This window comes from Trifolium pratense, linkage group LG7 (genome assembly GCF_020283565.1).
Source record: "Trifolium pratense cultivar HEN17-A07 linkage group LG7, ARS_RC_1.1, whole genome shotgun sequence".
Taxonomy (NCBI): domain Eukaryota; kingdom Viridiplantae; phylum Streptophyta; class Magnoliopsida; order Fabales; family Fabaceae; genus Trifolium; species Trifolium pratense.
The window spans coordinates 36960996-36987012 of NC_060065.1; the positions used below are offsets into that span (position 1 = coordinate 36960996).

The 26017-nt window shown below is 29.7% G+C and overlaps 3 protein-coding genes, 1 non-coding gene and 1 pseudogene across 4 annotated transcripts; 3 read left to right on the forward strand and 2 right to left on the reverse strand.

The window, feature by feature from the left end:
• Positions 1-3900: 3900 nt before the first annotated feature.
• On the reverse strand, positions 3901-6827 carry LOC123896375 (annotated as a pseudogene).
• A 432-nt stretch (positions 6828-7259) lies between these two features.
• On the reverse strand, positions 7260-9268 carry LOC123899602 (50S ribosomal protein L34, chloroplastic). The gene is made up of 2 exons (XM_045950769.1): positions 9052-9268; positions 7260-7791 (listed from the first exon to the last, which is right to left on the reverse strand). The coding sequence occupies exons 1-2, from the start codon at positions 9230-9232 to the stop codon at positions 7538-7540; spliced, it is 435 nt and encodes a 144-aa protein (XP_045806725.1). The 5' UTR covers positions 9233-9268; the 3' UTR covers positions 7260-7537.
• Positions 9269-9342: 74 nt separating this feature from the next.
• Positions 9343-9415, forward strand: TRNAA-UGC. The gene has a single exon. It is a non-coding gene; the product is annotated as a tRNA-Ala (tRNA).
• Positions 9416-15584: 6169 nt separating this feature from the next.
• LOC123896376 lies at positions 15585-16488 on the forward strand. Its single transcript, XM_045946770.1, has 2 exons — positions 15585-15632; positions 15727-16488. Exons 1-2 carry the CDS (start codon positions 15585-15587, stop codon positions 16486-16488), a joined length of 810 nt encoding a protein of 269 aa, XP_045802726.1.
• Positions 16489-17297: 809 nt separating this feature from the next.
• Positions 17298-25567, forward strand: LOC123898477 (protein trichome birefringence-like 38). Its single transcript, XM_045949444.1, has 5 exons — positions 17298-17849; positions 18543-18714; positions 23123-23298; positions 24173-24331; positions 24993-25567. Exons 1-5 carry the CDS (start codon positions 17563-17565, stop codon positions 25279-25281), a joined length of 1083 nt encoding a protein of 360 aa, XP_045805400.1. The 5' UTR covers positions 17298-17562; the 3' UTR covers positions 25282-25567.
• The last annotated feature ends 450 nt before the right edge of the window (positions 25568-26017 follow it).

Consider the following 26017-nt stretch of genomic DNA (forward strand, 5'->3'; position numbering starts at 1 on the left):
TTTTTTTTATTAATTTCTATATTATATTTTTTCTCAAAACAATTTTTTTAGCAGCCCATCCAAATAATTTTTTTTGGTTTCGCCACTGACTCAATTGGTTAATGAACTCTTCCTAAAACGAATTGTTTGGAAGAATTCAAGTTCAATTTCTAATGGGAAATCAAGTTTAATTTACTCTTACGGAGAATTTGTCATCCATTTGGGTTTCACAAGGCTCGAGGGATTAGTCTCTGCAGTTGCGCGCAGAGGATACCGGGTTTTTAAAAAAAAGTTTAATTTGAAGCATTATGGGTGCCCAGAGCTTGGCTCAAGGACTGTTGATTTGCGTCTAGACGTGCATAAATTATGACTTTTTGTTGTTTTGTGTAGATTTTTTGGGAAGAAACTTGGAAACCAAAGGAGGAGATCCTTAGGGAGCCTTAAGGGCTAAGATTTGATTTCTTTTGGGAGAAATTATAGGGTTGCAAAACAGTTGGGAAACACCTTAAGTAGCTTGGAATCATCGGAGGAAGGATTTTTTTTCCTCCAACAAGTTCCTAAGTGAATTCAATCAAGTGAAGGGTTGTGTTAAAGGAGCAAAATTGAGGATTGCTCTTGGTGAGCAATTGAGAACAATTTTTTGGTCATTTTTGTAACTTTCTTGATCACTTTTATTCTCTTGAAACTAATTTCTTAAAATTATTGTGCATCTCTTGTAGGGGTGTTCAAAAATACAGTTCATTAGACCAAATTGTAATTCGAACTACATTGAACTATATCCAATACAATATAAGAATGTTAATGTACCTGGTAAAGGCAAAATTGCCCCTGCTTAAGAAATTGACAAGTGTCCCAAATGAGGGCAAATGATGTCTAAAATTTTGCTAACTGAACTAAATGAGTCTAACCAAGCTATGTTATAACTAACTGAGCCAGTTGGATTTTTGTGAGACACATATTGTCTTTTTAGTAAGCCAAGGTTGGAAATCAACCAAGCCACATACTTTTATAAATAAAAATCAGTTTCACATGCTACTTTGCTTTATGTCACATCAGATTGTCATACACTTTATTGAATTTTACCTTTTCATTCAAATTCAAATTCACAATATTTTCCCACTCTTTGTAACTTACATTTCATTATATACTCATTTGAAATTTAAAACACTTCCTCTCATCTTCTTTCTTTGTTTGTATTCTTTCTTTCTCTACTTATTTTTAAGTACATTTTTTCTAATAACTTGATTATGTTGTGTTTTGCAGATCTGTCCAACAAACAATAAGATGAAAAACTTCATCCCATGTACAAATATTAAGGTAGGGAAAAAAATAAAATCATATTTAGCTTTTATACAATTTCTTCAAAAATAATATCATGCCTCTTTTCATCATTTAACTATTTTTTTTGTTTCTCCAATGTTCATATCTTATCTCTACGGAAACTACAAAGAAGAACATGAGAAACTTAATAATGATGAATTATATATATATATATATATATATATATATATATATATATATATATATATATATATATATATATATATATATATATATATATAATTACAAACCTTACTATTATTCTCAAGGTAATTATTTTGTATAAATTTGTTACAAAGAAAACATAAAAAATGTTTGATGTTTTTGTATTTTTTTTTTTTACATATCTTGCTATTTCTCACTTTTCTTTTTTATTTTTCAGATCTGCACAATGTATATGAATACTCAGCATTGATCTAAAACATTGTTAGATAGAAAGACAATGAAAATAAAATGATGAAGGTTGAAGTGGAGATACTGAGAAGGTAAATAAATTAGGTTACTAAATACTGAACAAATACATGTCTCCTTTGTGATATATTCTTTATCAGTTTTTTTAATTATATAATCTTTGTTCTATTTTTTCTACTTCATGAAAATATTCTTACATTGACTCCATAAATACTTTATTAAATGAATAAAGGTGAGTATCTATTATTTAACGAAATTGATAAAGAAAATTAGATAAAATAAAAAATCTGAAATTGTAAATTTTTAGTAGATAAAATATGGAACAGTTTGATTATTTTAAAAGTTTTGATTATTTAACTTTTATTTTAAAGAAAAACAAAGAAAATGCAACATAAGAAAAAGAACAAGAATTTAAAAGTGAAGTTAAAATAAAAAAGATGTAAAAAAAAAAAACAACATTATTATTCTTTATATAAACTTATTTGGATAAACAAAAAATAAAATTAAAACAAAATTACATGATTTTTCCTATAAATTTCTAAGATACAACAATCAGAAATCAGATATGATTTTCCCACTTCTATTGAATGTATATGTTTTCAAAAACTGAGAAAAACATTATGTATATTTTTCAACAACAAATAAATATAACAAAAAAATCTAAAATTACAGTAATATGGGGAAATAGATCCAAAAGTTAAGCATGACTTTTGCAAACCTCCGACAGAAAAAGACTTTACAAAGATACAAAAAATTATGAGATACAAACTCTGATTATTTGTTGTTGTTGTTGCATGTGTGAGAGAACTGGTGGAAGAAGACAACACAAAACAAAAGCAGGGTTTTCCGGCGCCGGCACGGTGGCTGTTTGTTCCGGCACGGTGGCCACTGACAAAGGTGGTCGATCTTGAATTTTTTTGTGGGTTTTGTAAAGGAGGCCGAGGAGATTCTTTATATGGTGATGATGTTTCAAAAGATTGTCTGTGGAGGTAAAAATCAAGCTGAGAAAGTGGCAATTGAAATTTTTAAAAAGAGAGGTGAAACAATGGAACCATGTTGTAGGTTGATCTTTAGAAAAAGATGAGATGGTTGAAGAAGGAGAGGAGATGATGAAATATTGAAGAAGGATGCCGTTAGAAAAAAGAAAGAAAAAAAAAAGGAGCGACGGCTGTTGAAATGAGACAAAGAGGAAGTGAAAATTTAAATTAACTACTACACACAGACACGGGGGACAAGATATTTGCTGATGAAAAACTTAAATTAACTATATTATACGGGGAACAAGTGTTGTTGATAAAAAAATTATTAACTAATTATATACAAAGAACAAGTTATTGTTGATGAAATTTTTTAATTAACTATTATATACGGGGAACAAATTATTACTCATGAAAATTTTAAATGATTCGAGGAAAAAGTTGTTGTTCATATAAAAATTAAATTAACCATTATACTATACGGAACACAATTGTTGTTGATGATATTTTTTAATTAACTCTTAAACACGGAGAAATTGGAAAAAAATTAAATTATACTGAGAACAATTATTGCTGATGAAAATTTTTAACAAAATATTATACAACAAGAACAAGTTGTTGCTGAAAACCTTTAATTAACATTTGTACACGGGGAAGCTGATAAGAAAATTAAATAATCTGGAGAACAAATTGATGTTAATAAAAAATTTACGGAAAATAAATTGCTCAAAACTTAATACTGATTAAATAAATCTAACTTCAAATATTAATTTTTTTCAATTAAATGTGTTAATGCAATAATTTCTTTTTAAAATTTTATATAACAAAGTGTAACTTGAAAAATTACCGGTGTAACGTTACGACCCGTGCGAATGCACGGGTCTATTACTAGTTTTAAACTGAACCGTTTAATATGTGATTTTTATAAAATGTGGTTTTAGTTACTGAACCGAAGTGCAGTTCATGAACCATGAACACCCCTAAATCTCTCGTAAAAACTATCAAAGAATTGCTCTCTCTCCCAATAGATCAATTTTGGTTGATCATGGGTAAACAATCACTTGTATATAACACATATAATAATGTACATTTTCTATTGATTGAATATAGGATGAATTTCAACTGAAGTTAAAATTAAGGGAAATGAAAATAAGAACATAACAGAAATTTTTTTTATTTCTGATAGCAAAATTGTAAAAGTCATATAAAAGTACTACATAATGGGGTAAACAACATGCATAGCAATGCCACATTGACCTCCATTTTCACCATTTTCCCTCAACACTCTCATGTAGCCACTCTCACCCCAATATTCACCCCAAGAATTCTTAATCAACCAATATTTGACCCCTTCTTTCAGTTATCCCATAACCAATTATAGTAACTCCATGGTTTAAAAAGGTTCCACATGTTCCTGAATAAACACCTTCCCTATATAGATAAAATTCTCTACCAACGGCGATAATAGCTGATACTGGTTGTTGTAGCACGGCTTGTAGTAGTTGTTGTTCATCATTGGCAGTTACATAATGAAAATTATTTATTTGAGCTCTAGCTGCTATTTGACCATTTAATTGGCAGATTTGAGCATTTCCTTTGTATGGATAATCAGCTTCGCTAAGAATACCTTTGGATTGTATTATAGATTCGTAGGCAGTAACAACATAACCTTTGTGACAACCGTGGCTCCTTTCATCACAGTCAATAAGTTGTTGCTCTGATAATGAGATCAAATTACCAGTTTTGATTTTCACAATACCTTCTATAGTTGCCACAGCCGTAAAAGCCCAACAACATATTCTACAGTACAAATCGATTAAATTAATATAATAATGTCGTAAGATATACAATTCTCAAATTAAATTGTCAATAGACCAGTAAGGCAATAATGTTTCATAAAATCATTGTAGTACTCATGCATTTCCGTTTTTAACCCTATCCCTAGGGAACGATTCCCTAGTAATCCTGACATTTACTCAGGAGGTAACCAAAGTCTAACTAAAGATTCACATTTTAGTCATAACTACTTAAACTTGGATTATTTTGAATGGTTAATTCAGACTTAAGTGAAGTTCATGAAGACATGTTGGTTTTGTTGAAATTCTAAGGTGTAACTTTTACTAAAATCACATGACATACTTTTGTTATAACAATCTAATCGTGAAAGCAAGCATGTTGCACTGAAATACTTGAACGTTGATGTTTTGATATGATATTAAAACTTATTTGCATAATTGGATGCTTACGGTGGAATTTTGGATTATTCAAATTGTGTTTCAGACATGGTTGTGTATGAACATGCCCACAACATGATGCAAACAGCAATAAGATGCTTCATTTTTATTTATTTTTTGTGTAGCTAGGTTTAGAAGAGAATATTTTGTAAAAAAGGTGTTGTGATTTTTGGGTATATGTCAAAAGTCATAGTGTGCCTTATGAACAAAAAATTTTGAAGAAAATTATTACTCCCTCCGTTTTTTTTGTATAAGCATCTTTTATCTTTTTCATTCATGTTAAGAAAAGTCTTTGATGAATTTAATGTGTTCATTTGAATACAAATCTTCCTAAAATACTTGAATAACTCATCCATATATTAGATCAAATACATCAGTTATTCAATTAACCTAAAATGTGAATTTTTGTTTATAATAGTAATCGAAAAGAATAGAAACTTCAACTTTACACATTCCAAGATAGAGTAGAAGTATTATGAATTGAATTTGATGCAATAGTTGCGTCAATCGCAGTTTCTGTTGTCAGACGTCCAATTTAAATCAACGGTTAATCCAAGTCCGAAGTATTAATTAGTGGCATCTTTGAAAAAACAATATTAAATGCACCTAGTAAATTGCATAGGGGTTTATATTTTGGAAAAAAATCTCAAAAGAAGACTTATAATTAAAAATAGAGAGAGAGTGTTGTTATTTTATTTATTACTTATGATATATTTGACTTTGTCGAATCTTTTTCGTCATATCTTATTTTTGATTTGACTTCTGTTAACAATAGATATTAAATATAAAAAGAGAAAAAATAATGTTTTGAGAAAAATGCGATGTAAATTTTGAGAGTAATCCCACAATTTGAAATATATTGTGTCTCATATTTTTATTTTGGTCAAGATTTTGTCCCGCATTTTTCAATGAGACATATGAAAAATATTTTTGTAGAAAATTTTTGTTTTTTTTTATATATAATTTATTACAAAATTTGACTTAGCTGAAGAAATCAGAAACGCAAACATGAATAATATGTATAATAAGTGATTTGGAATTTTTCTAACTGGAATTTGGATAAAATGTAATATTGACGGAAATAAAGTGATCATGGAAATGTTGGACGATTAAATGTGTCACTTTATTACAAGTCATCTCAATATGACTTACCACAACATTTCCCGAATATTTTTAGGAAGATCATTTTCGTTCAAAACTTATACCGTTATACTTCCTCCGATCACTATTAAAAGTAAATTTGACTTTTTTATCTGTCGTGTGACTACTTTTTATATAAGAAAATAGGCTTAACTATACATTTGGTCCCTTACGTTTATTTTAGGTTTCAATTTGGTCCCTTACATTTAAAAAGTATCAATTTGGTCCCTTACGTTTATTTTAGGTTTCAAGTTAGTCTTTCCGTCAATTTTGTCACATGTGGCAGTCAATTTGCATATGTGGACTGACACGTGGCACTTGGACACGCTGACACGTGTACTGTTCAAACGGTGTTAGTGACAAAACTAACGGAAAGGACTAACTTGAAACATAAAATAAACGTAAGGGACCAAATTGATACTTTTTAAACGTAAGGGACCAAATTGAAACCTAAAATAAACGTAAGGGACCAAATGTGTAGATAAGCCATATTATGATTAATTGCACTTATGTCCTCCTAAACTATCGTGATTTTGTGATTTTTATCTCATTTTTTTGAACGATACTTGATGTTTTCTTTCATTGTAACTTGGTAGTCCTTCTCCAATTTCCTCCAAAATTTACAATGAATTTGCAGTGTTTGTGGATCGCACAACTTTCATTATAAGTTGAAGTTTGCATTCATTTATAAATCTTATGTTCATACTTCATACAATCTTTCATCCAACTTAAGACTCTTAACAAGCTGTTTCCACGCAGTATCCATAATTCCATATAGAACATGAAACTGTTTGGAAGCACTTGAATTGTCCACTCTGCAGCAGAGGTGAAACTCTCAGAAACACTCGAATTTTACAACTTCGCATTTGAAACCAAATCAATTTGCTAAATACAAATCTCAACAAAACAAACGGGCTGAAAAAATATGCAGGGTTGACGGTGGCTTGATTGACATATAATATATTTGAGATTGATGGCAATCAGCCGTCACTAGCCATGGCTCGCACGAAATTAGCACCAAAAACTAAAACAAGGTTGTAACTCCAACAATTTGAATCAATTATTTGAATCTTAAGTCTGTTGGCTACAGCATCCGCTGATGTAAAAAAGGGAACAAATAACAATCCAACTTATGCTGGTGAAAGATCAATTTCAACAAACAAAATGCAGCTTAAAATGTTGTGCAATATGGTTGACATAGCATAAGAGATATTGTTATACATGCAAAACTGATTTGTTTGTGATTCCACCAAGCCTAATCTTGCATTTGTTTACAGCATACATACTCGAGCAATTATATATGCAACTCAGCAAGAATTGTACGTGACAAAGATTTTGTCTAAAATAATAAAAGTTTTAAATGTAAAGGGTACATAAAATCATTGTTAGGAAGATAAGAAAAAAGAAAATCTCGAAATACAGACAAGTTTAGGGAATCAATACACAGAAATACAATAACTTTAGGCCCTTGTGTGACTATGTGCCACTACTTGGGTGGGTCTTAGTGCAAAGGATTTTTCGTCCCTTGGCGCGTCGTCGCTTTAAGATAGCTCTTCCATTTGTTGTTCTCATTCGTCTGCGGAAGCCATGAGTGCGTGCCAATGATTTTCGTGATCTGCTTCTCTTGGTTAGACAAAGAGCAGACCTACCTGCTGCTACCACAACAAAACCGCGACCATTTTGTCTTTTAGGCCCAACATTAGATTTTAAATCCAATCCCAGTGACAAACCTGAACATTGAGAAATCAGCTAAAATAAAGTCAAGCTAAATCTGGACAAGAATTTTAACTAAATACATGCTGATTGAACAAATTCACCAAACAATTCAAAGTTAATCATGCATTATAGCAAAAGAATTACAATTAAGAGCTCTTTCGTAAACTCTGATTTCCGCATACAGTTTCTAGTTTTGTCTTTGCCAAGTTATTTACATCTTTGGCAGTTGGAAAAGCATTTCAAATTTCAATCACAGAGCGAGATATTGCTCAACCATTTTCTGCATGACATAGGTAATCATGCCAATGATTTTCATCAAGCCAATTAAAAGCATTGCACTAATTCAACATCTTAAAAGAATGAATTGAGAGATACCATTATTGCATTCAAATTGGTTCTGTTCAATTAGGATGCACAGCCGCGATGCGTGAAGCAAGCGCATTAGATGACTAGATTACATTTATTTATTTTTTGAAACGGCCAAAGTCAGTAATTAGTTGGTAGTGTTAGTTTTCTTCACCTCGCCAGGACTTGAACCCTAGACCTTTACTCCTTAGCTCAAACCAGTTGAGCTACCCACCCCAGCCCAACTAGATTACATTTATAACTTCAAAGACATCTCTTATTGCAGTTAATCCAAAAACCAAAAGGCCAAAAAATTTAAGGAGGTTAAAATGTTATTATAAAAGATAAATTAAAATGAAAAGCCAATAAGAAAAGAATGTAACTATATGACTAGCATAGGGGCTTGCATTTACAAGAAATCTTATCCACTTACATTAGTCCTATATCGAAAGGAAGATAAAATTCTATTCAAAACCAAAAAATGAAACTTCAAGTTCAATCAAACACAAGAACCTATGAAACACAAAGACAGACACACACACACCGAACATGACACTACACAATGACATAGTAATTCAATATAATCATATTTGTAGGTATCAGACAGGCCTAGTCCTCAGAGTATCTGTGCTTCATAGCCAACGACAAAAAACATGACCATTTGCATAACTAGCAAAATAACATAACATAAATTAAACATCAATATGATACTTTCACATGTTTATGTAAACCAATTTATACAACTTCATTGTTTCATTTGCAACATAAATAATAAACCCCTTAACCTTATGTTAGTTAGCTTTAAATCAGATAATATACTTCCAATTACAATTTAACCGCAATTAAATCAAAGAATATAATTCCAATTTCAACCACACAAAAAAAAAAAAAAAAGCAAGAAATTACTAAGTTTGAAATGGAAGAAGTACCTGAAAAGGAAGAAGATTGGAAAGAGATAGAGGAAGGAGAGGAAGTGAATGAGCAATGAAGCAATGGAGAACGAGTAATGGAGGAATTGAGATTGAGTGAAGTTGATTTTGAAGAAGTGAGAGAAGGTGCTCTCAAACTCAATTTCATGGATATCAAAGGAGATGCTGATAACGAAGCCATTATCCTCTTTTTTCTCTGTTCGTTTTGCTACGTGTTTTCGCCTTTTAAACCAAACCAGGATTTAGTAATGCGTTTGTATAAATAGATTTAAAAAGGATACCTTACAAGATGGGGATGTAGCTCAAATGGTAGAGCGCTCGCTTTGCATGCGAGAGGTACAGGGTTCGATCCCCTGCATCTCCAAATTTTTTGAAAATTTTCTCTTAATACTTCAGCATATTTTTCACGCTTTTCTTAACTTTGTTTTTCGGCTCTCAAAAATGGAAAAATAGAGGTGTTTTTCTTTTGTCAAATCAAACTACATTCTTTCATTAATTTTCTTTTTTAAAATTTGATTTTTTTTTTAATTAATTTTTTGGTTTCTATGAGAAAGGATTCGGTAATTTAGAGTTTAGCCGCGGAGTAAATAAAGTCCGACAAAGAATTGTTTCCACTAGATATTTAGTTTGGGTTCTTTCAAAAAATTCGACTTAGGGGAATTTATTAGTCATTTAAACTGAATATCTAGTTAAAATTTAAGGTTTACTCACTGGACTTTTCATTCTTATCAACACAAGGAATAAAATAGTTATGAAAAAAGCTCCATATATCAAAATATATGTGTAATTTGGTTGAGGGGAAATTATCATTTTAACTCATAAAACACTTTTTTTCTGATTAAAAAAAAAACTCATAAAACATTTTTACGATTTTAGATATGAAAAACGTGGTAAACTCGGGAAAAAATGAGTTTACATCTGGAGAAAAATTAATTTGGTCTTTGGTTCTAATATTGAAGATTTTTTATCATCTAGAGAAAAATTTAATAATGTTGGAGATAAATACATCGACGAAGATGGTATTTTAACCTTACAGTAGAATTAAAGTTTTGAAGAGAGTAACTCTAGTTTTCTTTTTTAATAGTTTTTTTTTTTTAACGACTTTGGAAACTTATATGTGTTTTGATACAAGTTTATGGACATAATGTTATTTATATGGTGATTTGGTATATTTTTGGCTTTATAATTAAGTTAATATTTTGAAATATTGATATTTTTATAGTATTATATTAGTATATAAGTCATGTGCATAATAATTTTAATATTATTTTAATTTTAGGTAAACTCTTAGGATTTTACGAGTTGAGTTTACGTGTCAAATTTACCTAGGCAAAATGAATTGAGGTGAAAACTCGATTTCTACAACCTTGCTCCAAATAATTATTCTAGTGGTTTATATTGTGACATTGAAGAAGTATTATAAAGAATACCTACTAATAACATTTAATAATTCTTGGAGTGAAGTGTGTAGTTCAACGTTTAAAAATGTTAAGATGTAAAATACTAAAATGATTCGGGTTCAAGTCCCAATGAAGCAGATGACTTGGCCTTTTAGAAAAAGAAAACATTTATTAATTCTTCTAATAAACTAATAGGTAACATTATCTATAAAAGAAAATTATCTAACATGTGATACAATTATAGTTATACATTATTTTTTTTATTCAATAAGAAGTTCAATACATAGCTAGTGTGCATTGCTGTCAAAACAAACCACCAACCTCAACATGGGTGTTGTTGGCCCAGCTGACCAGTGTGCAAAAAATGGATAAGGCCGCGCTATTAAAGATGTTTTCTCTCCCCACCCCGTGAATCTTTTATGTCTCCAATATTTTAATTTTGTCCTTGCAGAAAAATTCAGTTCGCAAAAATCGAATTTTTACTAGTGCAAATTCAAAGTAAATTTTGGTTTTTAGAAATCGAAATTTGTTTTCAAGGCAAAAAAAAACTTCGGTTTCTACAAACCGAAGTTTTATCAAGGGCAAAATTGGAAATTCAAGGGGATAAAAGATTCATGGGGGTGGGGAGAAAAAACATCGCCATTAAATACTACGAAATTTTTTCCTTAAACTCCTCAATATACTCTAAGATGAAGATGATGCTTTCTCTCCCAACCCCGTAATTCTTTTATACCCTAAATATTCCAACTTTGCCCCTGCAGAAAAATTCGGTTAGCAGAAACCGGATTTTTTCTAGTGCAAATTCAGAATAAATTTTGGTTTTTAGAAACCGAAATTTGTTTTCAAGGCAAAAAAAACTTCGGTTTCTACGAACCGAAGTTTTTTCAAGGGTAAAATTGGAAATTCAGGGGTATAAAAGAAACACGGGGTCGGAAGAGAAAACATCCTCTAAGATTCCTCAATATATTTTGAAAATTTGGAGAATCTTAAAAAAAAATCAATTTTTTTTCACCATCAGTTTAATCTGGTTCGGGGTCAGTTTTGGCATCAAGTGGTTTCAGCCCCCTTCCGATCGCAGTTGTGGGGATCAAACCGTGGTACTCACTACCAAGTTCAATGTTAATCACCACTGAATCAACTAATTAACGATAAATTTTTTCAAAATTTTACTACGGAGCAAAATCTCTAGCGCAATGTCATGTAGAGCAAAGGGGCAAAACAGCCTAAATAACATGAGAATTTACACACTCTGTAAGAGCATGGCTGATTTCTTTAGGCCACATGATGTTGTTAAGCTGTCTTATAATTTGCAAGTGCACAAGATTATCAAGTAACAAGCAATAAAGGAAGAAAATTGGTCAACTAACTAGCAATTATGTAGAAATTGCACTTTATTAATTGCAAGTTGCAAGTATTTTTGTTTTTGGGTCCCATCAAGTGGCTAGCATAAGAAAGATGTGCACAACTTACCAGCCACATTGGACAATGAAGGGAGACAATTTTTTTTGTCACTCTATTCATTTTCTCACGCGCCCTATAAATTTATCAAACTATTTCCGTCCATTACTTAGGTAGCTGATATTCTTTAAAGACACTATCAATTTTTTTATAACGTTCGTTATTTAAATATTGAAAGGGTAAATATGAAAACGCGTAGAACATACGAGAAGTAAATAGTGCATTAAAAATAAATCTCAAAAGAAACCCAAGTGAAGTGAAGCAGACAATGGATTACAGGACCCATTTGGCCCATTACATGTTCTTGTGGATAATCCTAAGCACTGGCCAGTGGTCACTATGAGTTGCGTAGAATAGTGGGTTTGTTGAGTACTACACAAGTAAAATATTACTGCCAAATATTTGTCAGTAAAATTTTATTATTGGAAGACATTTACTGATAATTTTTTTTCAAGAAGTTCAGTGGATAGAAATTTCACCCGGTGAATATGTGGGATAACTGAGATTCGAATCACAATCTTCTGCATATATAATGCAACGTCTCTACCAACTCAGTTAAGCTCACAAGACATTTACTGATAAAATTTGAACTATTAAAATATATCTTTCGAAATAAAGAGAAATTCTGATAAATTTAGAGAGGCAAAAATCAATTATAAAAAGAAATTATGGATTGGCATTTTTGGATGGTACGTTTTAACAAAAGTTTTATTATTTTTTGTTTATAGTAGCAAACCGACACCTCTGGATTGGAGGGTGGTGTGAACAAAGGCTTGTCTCTCTTTGATGTTTAATAAGAAGAAAAAAGAAAGAAAAAAAATGAAGCTAGGAAACCAAACTGAACTACAGCCACAAAATGAACAAAATATAAAAATTGGAAGATCCGTAATAAAACTAGAAATTGCATTCCAACCAATACATACACTAAAATTAGTAATATCGTAGAACACCAATTTATCAACGACTTGTGTTTAAATAAAAAAGGAATTTAAAAGTGATGTGGCATCCACATATACAGTACTGAAGTATATTGTTATGTCAGCTCAAAACTTGTTACTTCATCACAAAATGAGATCAGTTGATTTAATTTCAATAATTTAATTTCATGAAATTGCAAAATAAAAAACCTGGATAGATATATCTCTCTCTTACTAAATTTTGCTTCAATCTTTTTTTTGGGTACTACAAGCCTTAGGTTTGCAGTAGAGAGTAAGGTAATAAAATTAATCATAGATATATTATGTCGGTAACATTTCTTTTTGGTTGTATTATTATTTATTTTATCACCTTGTAGTAGGTTAAATTTCTCTCTGAATGACGTAAACCATGTTAACAATAACTAGACGTCTACTCGTGCGATGCATGGGTCTTCTGCACTATTTTATATTATAATGTCGAAAAATTATCTGTATTAGTAAATTTAAAATTGAAACAATAAATATTATCAAAATAATAGTAACAATAGAAGTATCTAAATGTGATATAGATATTAAATATGTGTTTATACATCACATTTGAAGTTACTTTGATATCTTCTTCGTTAACATCGGTTAGCAATATCTTTAACTCATTATTTAAAATAACTCTAGAAATGACAACATATAATTGACCATGGAAAACAATTGATGTTGAAATATAAGTTTTTTTATATTATAAATCTCATTGGAGGATTTTAAGTTGGATAAACTACTTCATTATCGAATTTGTCATTTATACTAATTTAAAACTTATTAGAGCAAAGATAAAACAAATTAGCTCTACTCAAAATCGAATATGATAAAAATCATGAGGGCAAACCAACCATTAGTAATTTTATTTTATCTATATTTTTTATACTAACATTAGGAAGTAGTCTAAGAACCGACCATCTCCTTATATACACATACACATAGATTGGACAAAAGATTATTAGCAAAACCATTACTTATTTTGAACAAAAAAAACAATAAAATACACAAAAGAGAAATTCTTGTGTGAGTCTTCACCTAAGCATTAATGGTTACACACAACCAATCACATAATTACAAATAATTAATATATTGAATAATTATTAATAAAGTATTTTTATAATAAATAATTATTAGTAATTAATGAAGTAGTTATTAAAACTAAATCTCTAAAAATAAGGAAAGAAATAATAATAATAATAATAATAATAATAATAATAATAATAATAATAATAATAATAATAATAATAATAATAATAATAATAACACGTGTGCACTTTAATTTTTTATTTTTCAATCCCTCATTTTTTTTTTCAAAAACTCTATTTTTTTTATTTTCGTTTATTTCTTGTTCCATTTTTTTTTTTTGCATTATTCCTTTATATTTTACTAACAAGGTGAAGGATGTTTTAATTTATATTATACATTTATACCGTAACAAAAAAAATGATACATTTATAATACAATATTTTTTTACGAATTTATAATACAATATTATTCTTTTTTTTTTAGGCACAATATTATTATTCTTCTAATATTTGTTAAATTGAGTTTTACTAGCTGTTGTTAGTTGAATTTAAGTTATAGTTATAGTTTGTACATATTCATATATCTATGTTTTGTAATGTCAAATTTTGAACTTATAACTTATGGCTTGTTTAACTACTCACTATTTTTTTTTTTACAAAACAGGGCCATAATAGTTTGTATAGTCCCTAAATTTCCAAAACACGGTGAAATAATAGTATACAAATAATTGGAATAAAGAAATAAAAAATTAAAGCTACTGGATTTGGTTTAATAGTGAGGAATTTAAGTAATACGCTATAGGTACTGGGTTCGATTCCTGTGTCATTGTAAACAAAGAAACAAAATTAAAAAAGAGAGCTTAATTAGTTTGTAGCAAATTAAAAAAGAAAAAGATGAGTTGGAATGATAAAATATGACGGGTTATAATTTTTTTTTATAAAGTGAACATTTTTTTTTCCCTTATTTAATTTGTAGAGATTTATTTTAATTACTATTCTATTAATTACTTGTAATCATTTGATTGGTTGTGTATAACCATTAATGCTTAGGTGATGACTCACACAAGAATTTCTCTACACAAAATAATAAAATGAACAAAAAAATTAAAATGAATAATAACCCAAAACAATAATAATAATAATAATAATTACTTTTGTAAAAAAAATAATAATTACAATTAGTACACATTAAATGGATGTGAGTGGATGATGTGGCTAAATAAAAAGTTTTCATTAGTTTGTGGATTACGGCTTAGATAAACAATGGACAATTATCTAGGATTTATATATATAGATGTTCTATTTTGATCGAGTATTTGACAAGACATTCTTTTTGATGAAAAATATCTCTACCAAAAAAATATAAGATCCATGACAAATTTCAATAATAAAAATCTCTTAACATATGCATATGTAACAAAAAAAAAAACACTATTTTCTATAAGCAAAGAATTTTATTGAAATGTGTACGAAGGGTATCCAAACACATTATAATAGTTGGGGAAATGTTATTTATACAACCAATTTTGTATAACATTTTAGACAACTCTCTCATACTCACATTATATTTTTACTTTCTCATTCTCGATTCATGCAGAGTTTGATAAAATCATGATAAACTATCTTAATTTTTAAAAGTTACGAACTTCAACCACCATAATTCTAAACATAAACTTAGTCTATCAGATAAAATAAACAACATGGTAATACATAGTAATCAATTTCATCCATTAATTTCATATCGAACGGTATATATACACATCAAAATAATAATAATCATTTGGTTAAATCAGACGGTCGATAGTTAGTGATGGTAATGATATTGGATTTTGGAAATTCAAGTGGTTTGGAAATAACAGTTTTGGTGAATTATATCCTAATCTGTATGCAAAAGAAGCTTTTAAGGATGTTTTGATCTCAGATAGATTGAGTCGAAATGGAACAGATACCGAGTGGCATTGGCAGTGGTGTGAAGAACTTTCTGACAATGACACACATCATCTTCGAGCTCTTAAGCAACTTTTACTTGATTGTCCTTTTGATCAAGCGAGGTCGGATAGATGGCGGTGGGTGCCGGATTCGGTTGGCCTCTTTACGGTTAAATCGTGTTATAGTTTGTTGCTTCAATATTCTAACACGGTTGTTTTGGAGTCAAATGTTTTGGATGCTATCCAAAAGCTTTGGAAAAACGATGTTCCATCTAAAGTTAATATTTTTGGTTGGAGATTGCTTCTAGAGAAGCTTCCTACGCGGGCAGCCCTTCATCATAGAGGTATATTGAATAATCCGCATGATATTTCTTGTACTTTTTGTTATATGCAAATGGAAGATTGTTCCCATCTATTCTTCAATTGCTCTTTTGTTAAAGGTGTGTGGGAAACTATATATAGATGGTTAGGACAGAGTTTACCGACAGGTTTGGAAGGTTGGAATCACTTTTTATCCTTTGGTTCTTTGGTTAAATCAAGAAAAGGTAATCGGGTTCGTCATTTGATTTGGTTGGCCACTACATGGTGCTTATGGAAGCTTAAAAATAATGTTGTTTTTAATGGAGCCTTACCGGATGCTTCCAAACTTGTAGATGATATTAAAACTTTTTCTTAGTTTTGGTTTAAGGGTCGTTTTGGTCGTAAGTCATCTTTCTCTTTTCCTGAATGGTGTTTAGATCCTATTGTATGTCTTCAAAGCATACTATAATTTGCTTTATATTGTGAGGGATTGAGTACCCCTTTGTACTCCTTTATAAAATATTGTTTGCTTATAAAATAAAAAAAAAAGACGGTCGATAGTTAGAGCAGGCAATCTTTCGGATATAAGGTTTTTTTTAGGTATACGGATATAAGGTTCTAATTCTAACAAATCCTAAGTATTTCCCCTTCTTCAATTTTTTTTATATTAAGATTCATGAGACCATTATTTAGATACGTGACAACAAATTGCATATTTAATTCTAAGAAACAGAATCTCTTTCGCCCGTGAACCTTAACATTGGAGGATGTAGATGGTTAGACCAATTGAATAAAACAATATTTCAATTCTCTCACATGTAATATGTTCTAGCAACATGGGTTTTTTGTGCTTTTTTTTTTCTTCTTTTTTTTTAGAATTTGGTAAAATATATTTTATATGAAGAACTCTCCTGATATATTCTTATTTATTCTTTTTCCTCATTCTCATTTATTTTTATATCATTTATAGCTATATAACTCTATATATAAAACTATAAAATAAAACACATCTCTTAAATAAATAAAAAATAAACTAATTTTAAATATTCTAAACACGTCTTAAAATTCTAAAAAAATATAAATCTTAAATTTTAATAATATCTATTCTAAATATAAATTTAAAATACATTTAAATTTAAAATCTTTAAAGATATTTAGACATTTTACACCAACTAGTAGCAAGTACTTGAGTTTTCCCATAAAAAACAATCTCTTCAATTTTCAAAGCTTTGATAGCTCTACACAAACAAATCCATCCAAGATCCATTTATCCTAAACCTAAGAAAATAAAATTAAATAAAATCAGTGTCCAACACCACCCACCACACCAAGAGAACCCACCAAAATACTAATACTTTTCCATCATATATATATATGACCCACATGAGCACACAAGTTTCATTCAAGTCCATTCTTTATCTCTTCAACTTCTAAACTCCAAAAATCCCAAATGGGTTTCAGGGTAATTACTCTGTTTCTTCTATTCTCTCTATTTTGCCATGTTCTTCTTGGTGCATCAATATTCCACAATGTAAGTAGCATAGGAGGGAAAAAGCCAGTAATAGCAAATGGGTGCAATTTTTTCATAGGAAGTTGGGTTGTTGATCCTTCTTATCCTCTCTATGATTACTCAAGCTGTCCCTTCATTGATCCTGAATTTAATTGTCAAAAATATGGAAGGCCTGATAAACAGTACCTCAAATACTCTTGGAAGCCTGATTCATGTGCCTTACCAAGGTATATACTCTAACATTTATTTATCAATATAATATAGTTGCCTCCAAACCAACATCACATTTTTCCTTGAGTATTATTTATATACACATATTTATAACAGGTTTGCGAGAATTACGGTGAATAACTGTGATTTTGCATACGTTTCACTTAGTAATTTTTGAAAATTGCGGTCTTTCATTTGTTGTAATTTTAGCAAATCTGTCGCGATACAAATTAAAACATATAATTTATTAGGTGTCAATTTAGTTGGTCACTATTTTTTTTACGCAATTTAGTTGGTCACTGTTATGAACAAAAAAATTAGTTATTTAATATATTTAAAAGATTAATATTTGTAAATATTAACTTTTAAAATATTAAAATAACTGATATATTTACTCTATACTATAAACTAAATATATTAATTATTAATTAAATTTATAAAATTAAATATTTACTTTATAATAATAATCATAAGAAATAATGCAATTGTTAAATGGTTAGTGTCATCATTATCAATAATATGATACATAATTCAGTGTAATTATAAGTATCGGTGTTATGTAGGTGTTCGACACTAACTCATGGTCAATATCGTGACAAGCTTAATCCGATGAGTATTTGTGGTTCATATATATGATGCAATTGTAAAATAGTTAGTCTCGGAACAAGTGAATTTTTTTTTGTTAATGAGTGCAATGTTTGAGGATGTAGGTTCGATGGTAAAGATTTTCTAAACAAGTGGAAGGGAAAGAAGATAATGTTTGTGGGTGACTCGCTGAGTCTAAACATGTGGGAATCGCTGTCGTGTTTGATTCATGCGTCGGTGCCCAATGCAAAAACCAGCTTTTTGAGGAGAGAAGCACAGTCTACAGTAATATTCCAGGTAATGTGCTTTTCTTTATTTATTTTTTAATTTTTATTTTTGTCTTTTTGTCTTTTTCTTTTGTTTTTGGTTTTATGTCTCTGTCTTGTTTCTTGTTTGGTGTACAGTGAATACAAGCATCCCACATTTCGTCTTTCATTTTCAATTACTTGTTTGTTTGTGTTGCCTTTTCATTCACGCCATGCGTTTGTTAATCAAATATTAATTACTTTCGTCCCCTTTCTACAACACCAGTTATCATATTCTAGGATATTTTACATAAACTCTTACTCTACTTTAATGTTGAGAGGGACGGGTCAATTTATGTGTCCGAGTTTAAAATATCACCACTTCAGTCATTTGATGAGTTGGTCGGTTAGTTATCGCTAATAATGGTGGAAACTTCGTACTAATATTATGGTATACCAAAAAGTATTACACTTATTACTTTGGGCAAAATATACACAAAAGGAGTATACGAAAAAAAGATACACAACAGGAAAAGTTAGAGAATTGTTTGATGATGACAAGTATAGCAAAGAAACACATAGAAATAGAAAAAGAAAAAGAAGTACTAATAACATATAAATATGACATTAAAGAACTGTAAAATTAAAACAAAAACAGAACTAGGTAAATTTATGTTGTTTGTATCCAAACAATTTTACAACAATAGAACTAGGTGATACGATAGGGAGTTAGAGTCGATCTAGTGACAACTTTTGGGGCTGGGTTGGTGTCTTCTGGTGGCTTGAAATCTGAGGGGTGTCTTTTTGATTTTGGGATTAGGAGGCTATTAGGTGATGCTTGTTTTGGTGTTTATTTTTGGCGTTCCGCATATATACTGCGCCCTTTTATGTGGTTTTTTTATATCGGTCTCTGTTTGTCTTGTGCAGAGAGACTTGATTATTAATACATTTTCTTTTTAAAAAAAAAAATCAATCAATATTTTTTACAATCCGCATACAAACAATTTTTTTTTATAGAAGTATACAACAACTTAAATTATTTATCAAATATGAAAAGGATGAATTAGTACTTTAGTAGGTATAATAAAAAATTAAATGAAAAAAAATTATACCGATTAAATGGCCCTAAAATATAGTGGACCTTGCTTCAAAAAAAATATAATATAGTGGACCTATATTCCATTTTCAAATTGATGCACCGTAAAGTGCAGCCGGAAGGACTACACTTTAATTTATTTAACGTTTATAAATAAAAACGTAGCCCACAAAGCTAAGCTACTATAATGAAATACAGCTTTAATCATAGACGTTTATTTTATGTTTTTGGGACCTTTATCTATCTACTTAATCAAAATAATATAGTACTAATGAAATATCAAATTAGTCATTGTCAGCATAACTCAGTTGGTAAAGATATCACATGTAATATGTAGATATCAAAATTCGAACTCTGATACTTCCACTTATTCTAAAAAATATGATGTCCATAAGTTTTAGTTCAACCAACAAAAATTCGAGTTAAAATCAAATTGATGTAAAAAAGATGAGTGATCCGTTAATTCCAAGAATAAACTTAAAGAATTACTCTATTATTGGTTGTAATTACATACTAATAATCCCCATTGGTAAGATTTTAATTAGAGATTTGAACACTCAGTTGCACAAGTTATTGTTTTATAGATGTTGAATGAGATTAGTTATGCCAAGAAGTTGACAGGCTGTGAGGGAGACCATGCCAACCCGTGACTACAAATTGGAGGGAGGATCCCCTTAATTATTTGGTGTTCATTATATTGGTTACTCAATAATCAATATTAATCACAAAACATAATAGTGAACTTGACATTTTATATACTATTTATGACATGTCAACATTATTCTGTGGATAATCGAAGTAGGGAATACATTATAATAAATGAATTGATGGTTTTAGTTGCACATCATAAATTTTTAGTAGCAATTCTCAAGCATATATTGGCGACATAAGGCGAAACCTAAATATATTGTCTACGGTAGTTGTTCACAAAATTTGACGTAGTAGACAATATCGATTGGTAAATTTAATATTAGACGGTTTAAATAATACTACATCAGTAAAATTAATTAATAAACAAATTTGATTATCAAATTTTTTTTTTTGGACTAAATGTCAATTTTTTCTTAATAACTCCATTTTATGAGTTTCCTGTGATGACATTATAATATATAGTCACCATATTGAACTAAAAATAAGTAAAAATAGGTCAACAAAAGTGAATATATTTGAACTAAAATTTAAACCAAATTCATTAACTTTTGTTTCTCCTTTTGTGAGTAAACTATTACCATTTTTCTAGTGAATATTCTATTTTATGCAAACATACATGTTTCTCCTTTTGAAAATATTGTCTTTATGTTGAAAATTTAATCACTTTTATACGCTCTTAATTTGTTAAAGTGAAAAGATTCCATACGACCGACAGGTTTGAAGATTAATCACTTTTATATTTGAGGCACTTTCTTGTTTTTTCTAACAACAGAGCAAGATAAGCTTATATATTGAAGATTTACAATCATTTACACTCTCTTTGACATAAAGTTGCTTCAAAATAAAGATAAACGGATAAAATTTTAGTTATTATAGTATAGTATATACTAGTTGATAACTTGATCTAATTAACATAAATTAGCATATATTATAGGGGTGGGAAAAGTAATTTTGAAGAACATTAGTGTGGTTAATTATTTTGTGCCGCTAATTTTTTTTTTATAATAAAATTGATCTTCGAAAAACTACATCTACAAATTTAGGAGACACAACATTGTTATGTATGATCATTTGAACTTTTCTCTTACGATTCACAACCTTTAGTACTAGAAAGTAAAAAATGTCAAACACAAATTGTATAATAAAATCATGTTAATTATCGAAATGCACATTCTCATGCAATTTTTTTGATCTCCTATACTATGCATTTGTGATAGTTTTGCATTATTAGACAAAGATATTAAATCAACATAGTTTTGAGAGTTGTTAACACGACTCTATCCTATAAAAAGAATTGAGTTCGATTCTTGAAGTCCTCCCCTAAGAGTAATAATCCTGTATCAAAAAGAACCAATGTCTCATTTTTGGATCCAAATGATCTAAAACCTTGAGAATATCTTGAAACGCATTACGACAGGTGGCTAAAAACATGTAGAAGTATAATGTGTGTGTTTGGTTTGGCGTCGACTAGAATTGAGTTTAGTATAATTGAGTTTGACAGAATTGATTTTGGTTAAAAGTGAGTTGAATGTGAAGTGATTTATGTTTGGATACTTTCAAAAGAAGTGATTTATATGAAAAGATGTTGTTTGGATATTTTGGGTCAAAATTACTTTTGGACGTGTAAATGACCAAAATAGGCTTTAACATTTGTGAGTAATTACCCAAGTTTTCATTAAAAAAAAACACTTGTGAGTAATTACAAAAATAGATTTAATTTTATTTTTTAAGCAGAAAATAGATTTTAATTGTATTTATTAAATTTAGATTCTTCATTACTATTTATTATTTTGTTGAAATATTTTATCTTTATCTATACTTATATACAAAGAGATACCAAAAATTTTGGTGTGAACTTTTCATAATATCAAAATACTCTTCATTTTTTTTAGCAGCAAAAATATTTATTAACAAACTCACCATAACATAAGTCATGTGTTTTATTTTTTATTAACAAACTCAGCATAAAATAAGACATGTTTTTTTTAGTCGCAAAATCTTTTCTTAATAAATTCACCGACAAAATAGAAAATGTGGATCACACAAACGAACCGCTAGTTATAAATAATTGTTAAAATTTATGGTGCATTATAAATTGAACGAAAATATATCAGTTCTTTAAAGCAAAGTTTTAACTAAAAAATCAGAGTAAAACAAATGTTCAAATTTGGAGTCAGTGAGTGTATCTTTGTTTTATCACCACCATAGATCTTTGGTTTATCGGCGAATCAGTATTGCAAAAAAACAAATAACCAAATAAAAGAAATATTAGCTAAAAGAGTAATTAATTACTATAGTATTTATTAAAGGATACAAGTGGTAAAGTAAAATTCATCCTTCATTAAAAACCACGTTCAAGTCACCGCCAAACGTGGAAGCTCCAAATAGCTGCTTCTAATGGAATCGCTTTTGAGGAAAGAATTGATTTAAAAAATAAAATGCCAAACACTTGTTTTGAACTTAAACTCACGTTTCATATGAATGAACGTGCGTTTTAGGCTTTTCAACGCGTAACCAAACGAGCACAATATAGTTTGTCATTAATACTAAATACATCAGTTATTCAATCATCAGATATTCAACCACCTTAGAAGTAGTATATAGTAATTGTTTTACATTATGTTGTATGGTTTATAAAAAATCTTTTAGCAATGCAATTTAATCTCATCCACTAAAAAGTGATATAACAGTTGGTGATGGTGGGTTTATGCAGGACTATGGAGTAACTATACAACTATACCGCACACCTTATTTGGTGGACATAATTCGAGAAAACGTTGGAAGAGTGCTTACATTGGACTCCATTGTCGCTGGAGATGCTTGGAAAGGAATGGACATGTTGGTCTTCAACTCATGGCATTGGTGGACCCACACTGGAAAATCACAAGGGTATGCTATTGCTTCTTGTACAATCATAATCATACTTATAGCACAAACACTATTCATATAGTCACACTCACACACACCTAACGGTATGTTTGATCATTAAGGTGTCTATGTACAACACCATGGTTTTGAAAAGAGTTTCAATTGCACTGTGATTTTTTATATGACAAATGCTAACGAGTGCTTCCAATGGTTTATATTGTAAAAAGTTGCATAGTGATCGATTATATGGATATATTATGTTTTTACAAAATTGGTTTGTAAAATAAGAAGATAATTCTTTTTAAACTCATTTTGAACCTAATCTTTATTCTATGTGGGATGGTTTTTTTTTTTTATTTTTAAATTATACTTTTGATCTCCTAATTTGCACAAACTTACAATTTTGACATTCTAATTTTTATAATAACATTTCTTTTCTGCTAAAGGTTGACATTCTATTGATTGTGATCAAGTCAACGCTCATGTAAATAGTGACCCACGTGCCACATCATCAAGTAAACACACGTGGACAACGACTCACATGACATGTTTACATGATATGTGAGTTACTATCCACGTGAGTGTTAACTTGGTCAAAATCAATAGAAAACCAACTTTTTACAAATGGAGCCAAAATAATAAATTTATAAAAATTTGGGCGCAAAAAATGCAATTAAATTTTTTTTAATGATTTATTTTGTATGATATTTACGGTTGCGAGTTGTTAGAAATCCCACATTGGCTAGAGATATGGTAAAGATAGCCTTTATAAGTGTAGTGCAAACCTCAACTCTCAAACTAGCTTTTATGGTTGAGTATAGGCCTCTCAAATTCTAATACGAGTTGCAATTTAAAATCATCTACATGTTGTTAACCTGTTTATGATTATGTTCAGATGGGATTATATAAGAGATGGGCCTAATCTAGTGAAGAACATGGACCGTTTAACGGCCTACAATAAGGGATTGAGCACTTGGGCTAGATGGGTTGATCGAAATGTTGATCCTTCTAAAACTAAAGTCGTCTTCCAAGGGATTTCTCCAACTCATTATCAGTAAGTAGCTCATACTCACATATTTCTTTCTGTAAATTATATGAAGTACAAGCTGATTTTTACTTTCTAGTTTGTAAAATTCATAAAGTGAATATTATCATTCATACGTTGATTAACAAACTATAATTTCAAGAGTTTGGTTTAATTCTAAAAAGATAAGTCTTATATATAAAATATATATTCAAGATAATTACACATGAATAAAAGGTAGACGACAATAAGTTGCGCTTAAGAGAAACAACATTGTTATACATAATTCTTTGAATTTTTTTAGAAAATCAACAAGCCTCTGGTGGTAGAAGCCAAAAGTGTCAAACACAAATGGTACAAATTAGAGCACATTTTCTCATGTTTAACCACTTTTAAGGTCGTCTATCCCACAATAAAATGTTTGAGCCCTATTAGCACCCTCGAATAAAGACAAATGTTCTTTGAACCGTAAGACCTGTAAAATGTACGTTATTCTCTCACTCTAAATTTTTAAAGAAATTTGTCCTCTAAAAAATTATTAACAAATTAAATATATGTTGAAATATCAAAATTAATTTTCTCTACTCTCTATTCACTTTTGAAGCCAAATTCATAATTGTAGATTGAACCAAAAAAGATGAAAATTAACTAAGATGTAGTAATTTATAATTTTGTTTTATGACATGAATAGGGGCAAGGAGTGGAATCAACCAAAAAAGAGTTGTAGTGGACAACTTCAACCATTATCAGGATCAACATATCCAACAGGTCTACCACCATCAAGTAACATATTGAATAATGTGTTAAAGAATATGAAAACATCAGTTTATCTTCTTGACATTACACTTCTTTCACAACTAAGAAAAGATGCACATCCTTCTTCCTATAGTGGTGATCATGCAGGCAATGATTGTAGCCATTGGTGCTTACCAGGATTACCTGATACTTGGAACCAGCTCTTATATGCAGCTATTTCATGAGTGTGATTTTTCATCATCAAGTGTTTATAGGATTCTTGAATGATTTACTAAAGAGAATAAGTTCAACTCAATAGAGAGATTCATATTGGATTTGTTGCACATTAAGAAATGTACTTAAGGAGGGGACAAATTTTACTTATTTTATTGAATCAAAGATTATATACAAGTTTATTATTGATTGAAATTGAAGCACAGAGAGACCATGTAAAATATTCCATACTTGTAAGTTGTAACAGCTGCCAGTAAATTAAACAATGAAAATATGGCTCCATGTTTATTAGTTAAACCGTGGCTTTGATTAATGATATAGTAACATTGAAAATGTCTGTAGTAGAATAAACCATCAATCTAGTCTCTAAACTATTATCTATCTTTAATTTAGTCTCTAAAATTGCAATATAAAACTGTGACGCGTGACCTCCTTTATTCTAATTGGCGGGTTTTCACTTGAATCAAAATCGGGTATTTCAGTATAGTTTAAAACGAGGCATTTTTTATTTTTTGGCTAAATTATACTTTTGGTCTTTTAAGTTAATTATACTTTATACTTTTTATATCAACCCCTAGAGTTGTTTCTCGGCACCCAGAGAATGTGATAAAGATCAATGTTGATGGTATCTCAATTGGCAATCCAGGGACAGCTGGTTTTGGTGGTCTTTTGAGAAACACTTTCAGAGGTTTGGATCATAGGTTTTGCAGGAAGTTGTGGTTTCACTTCTAATATTAACGTTGAACT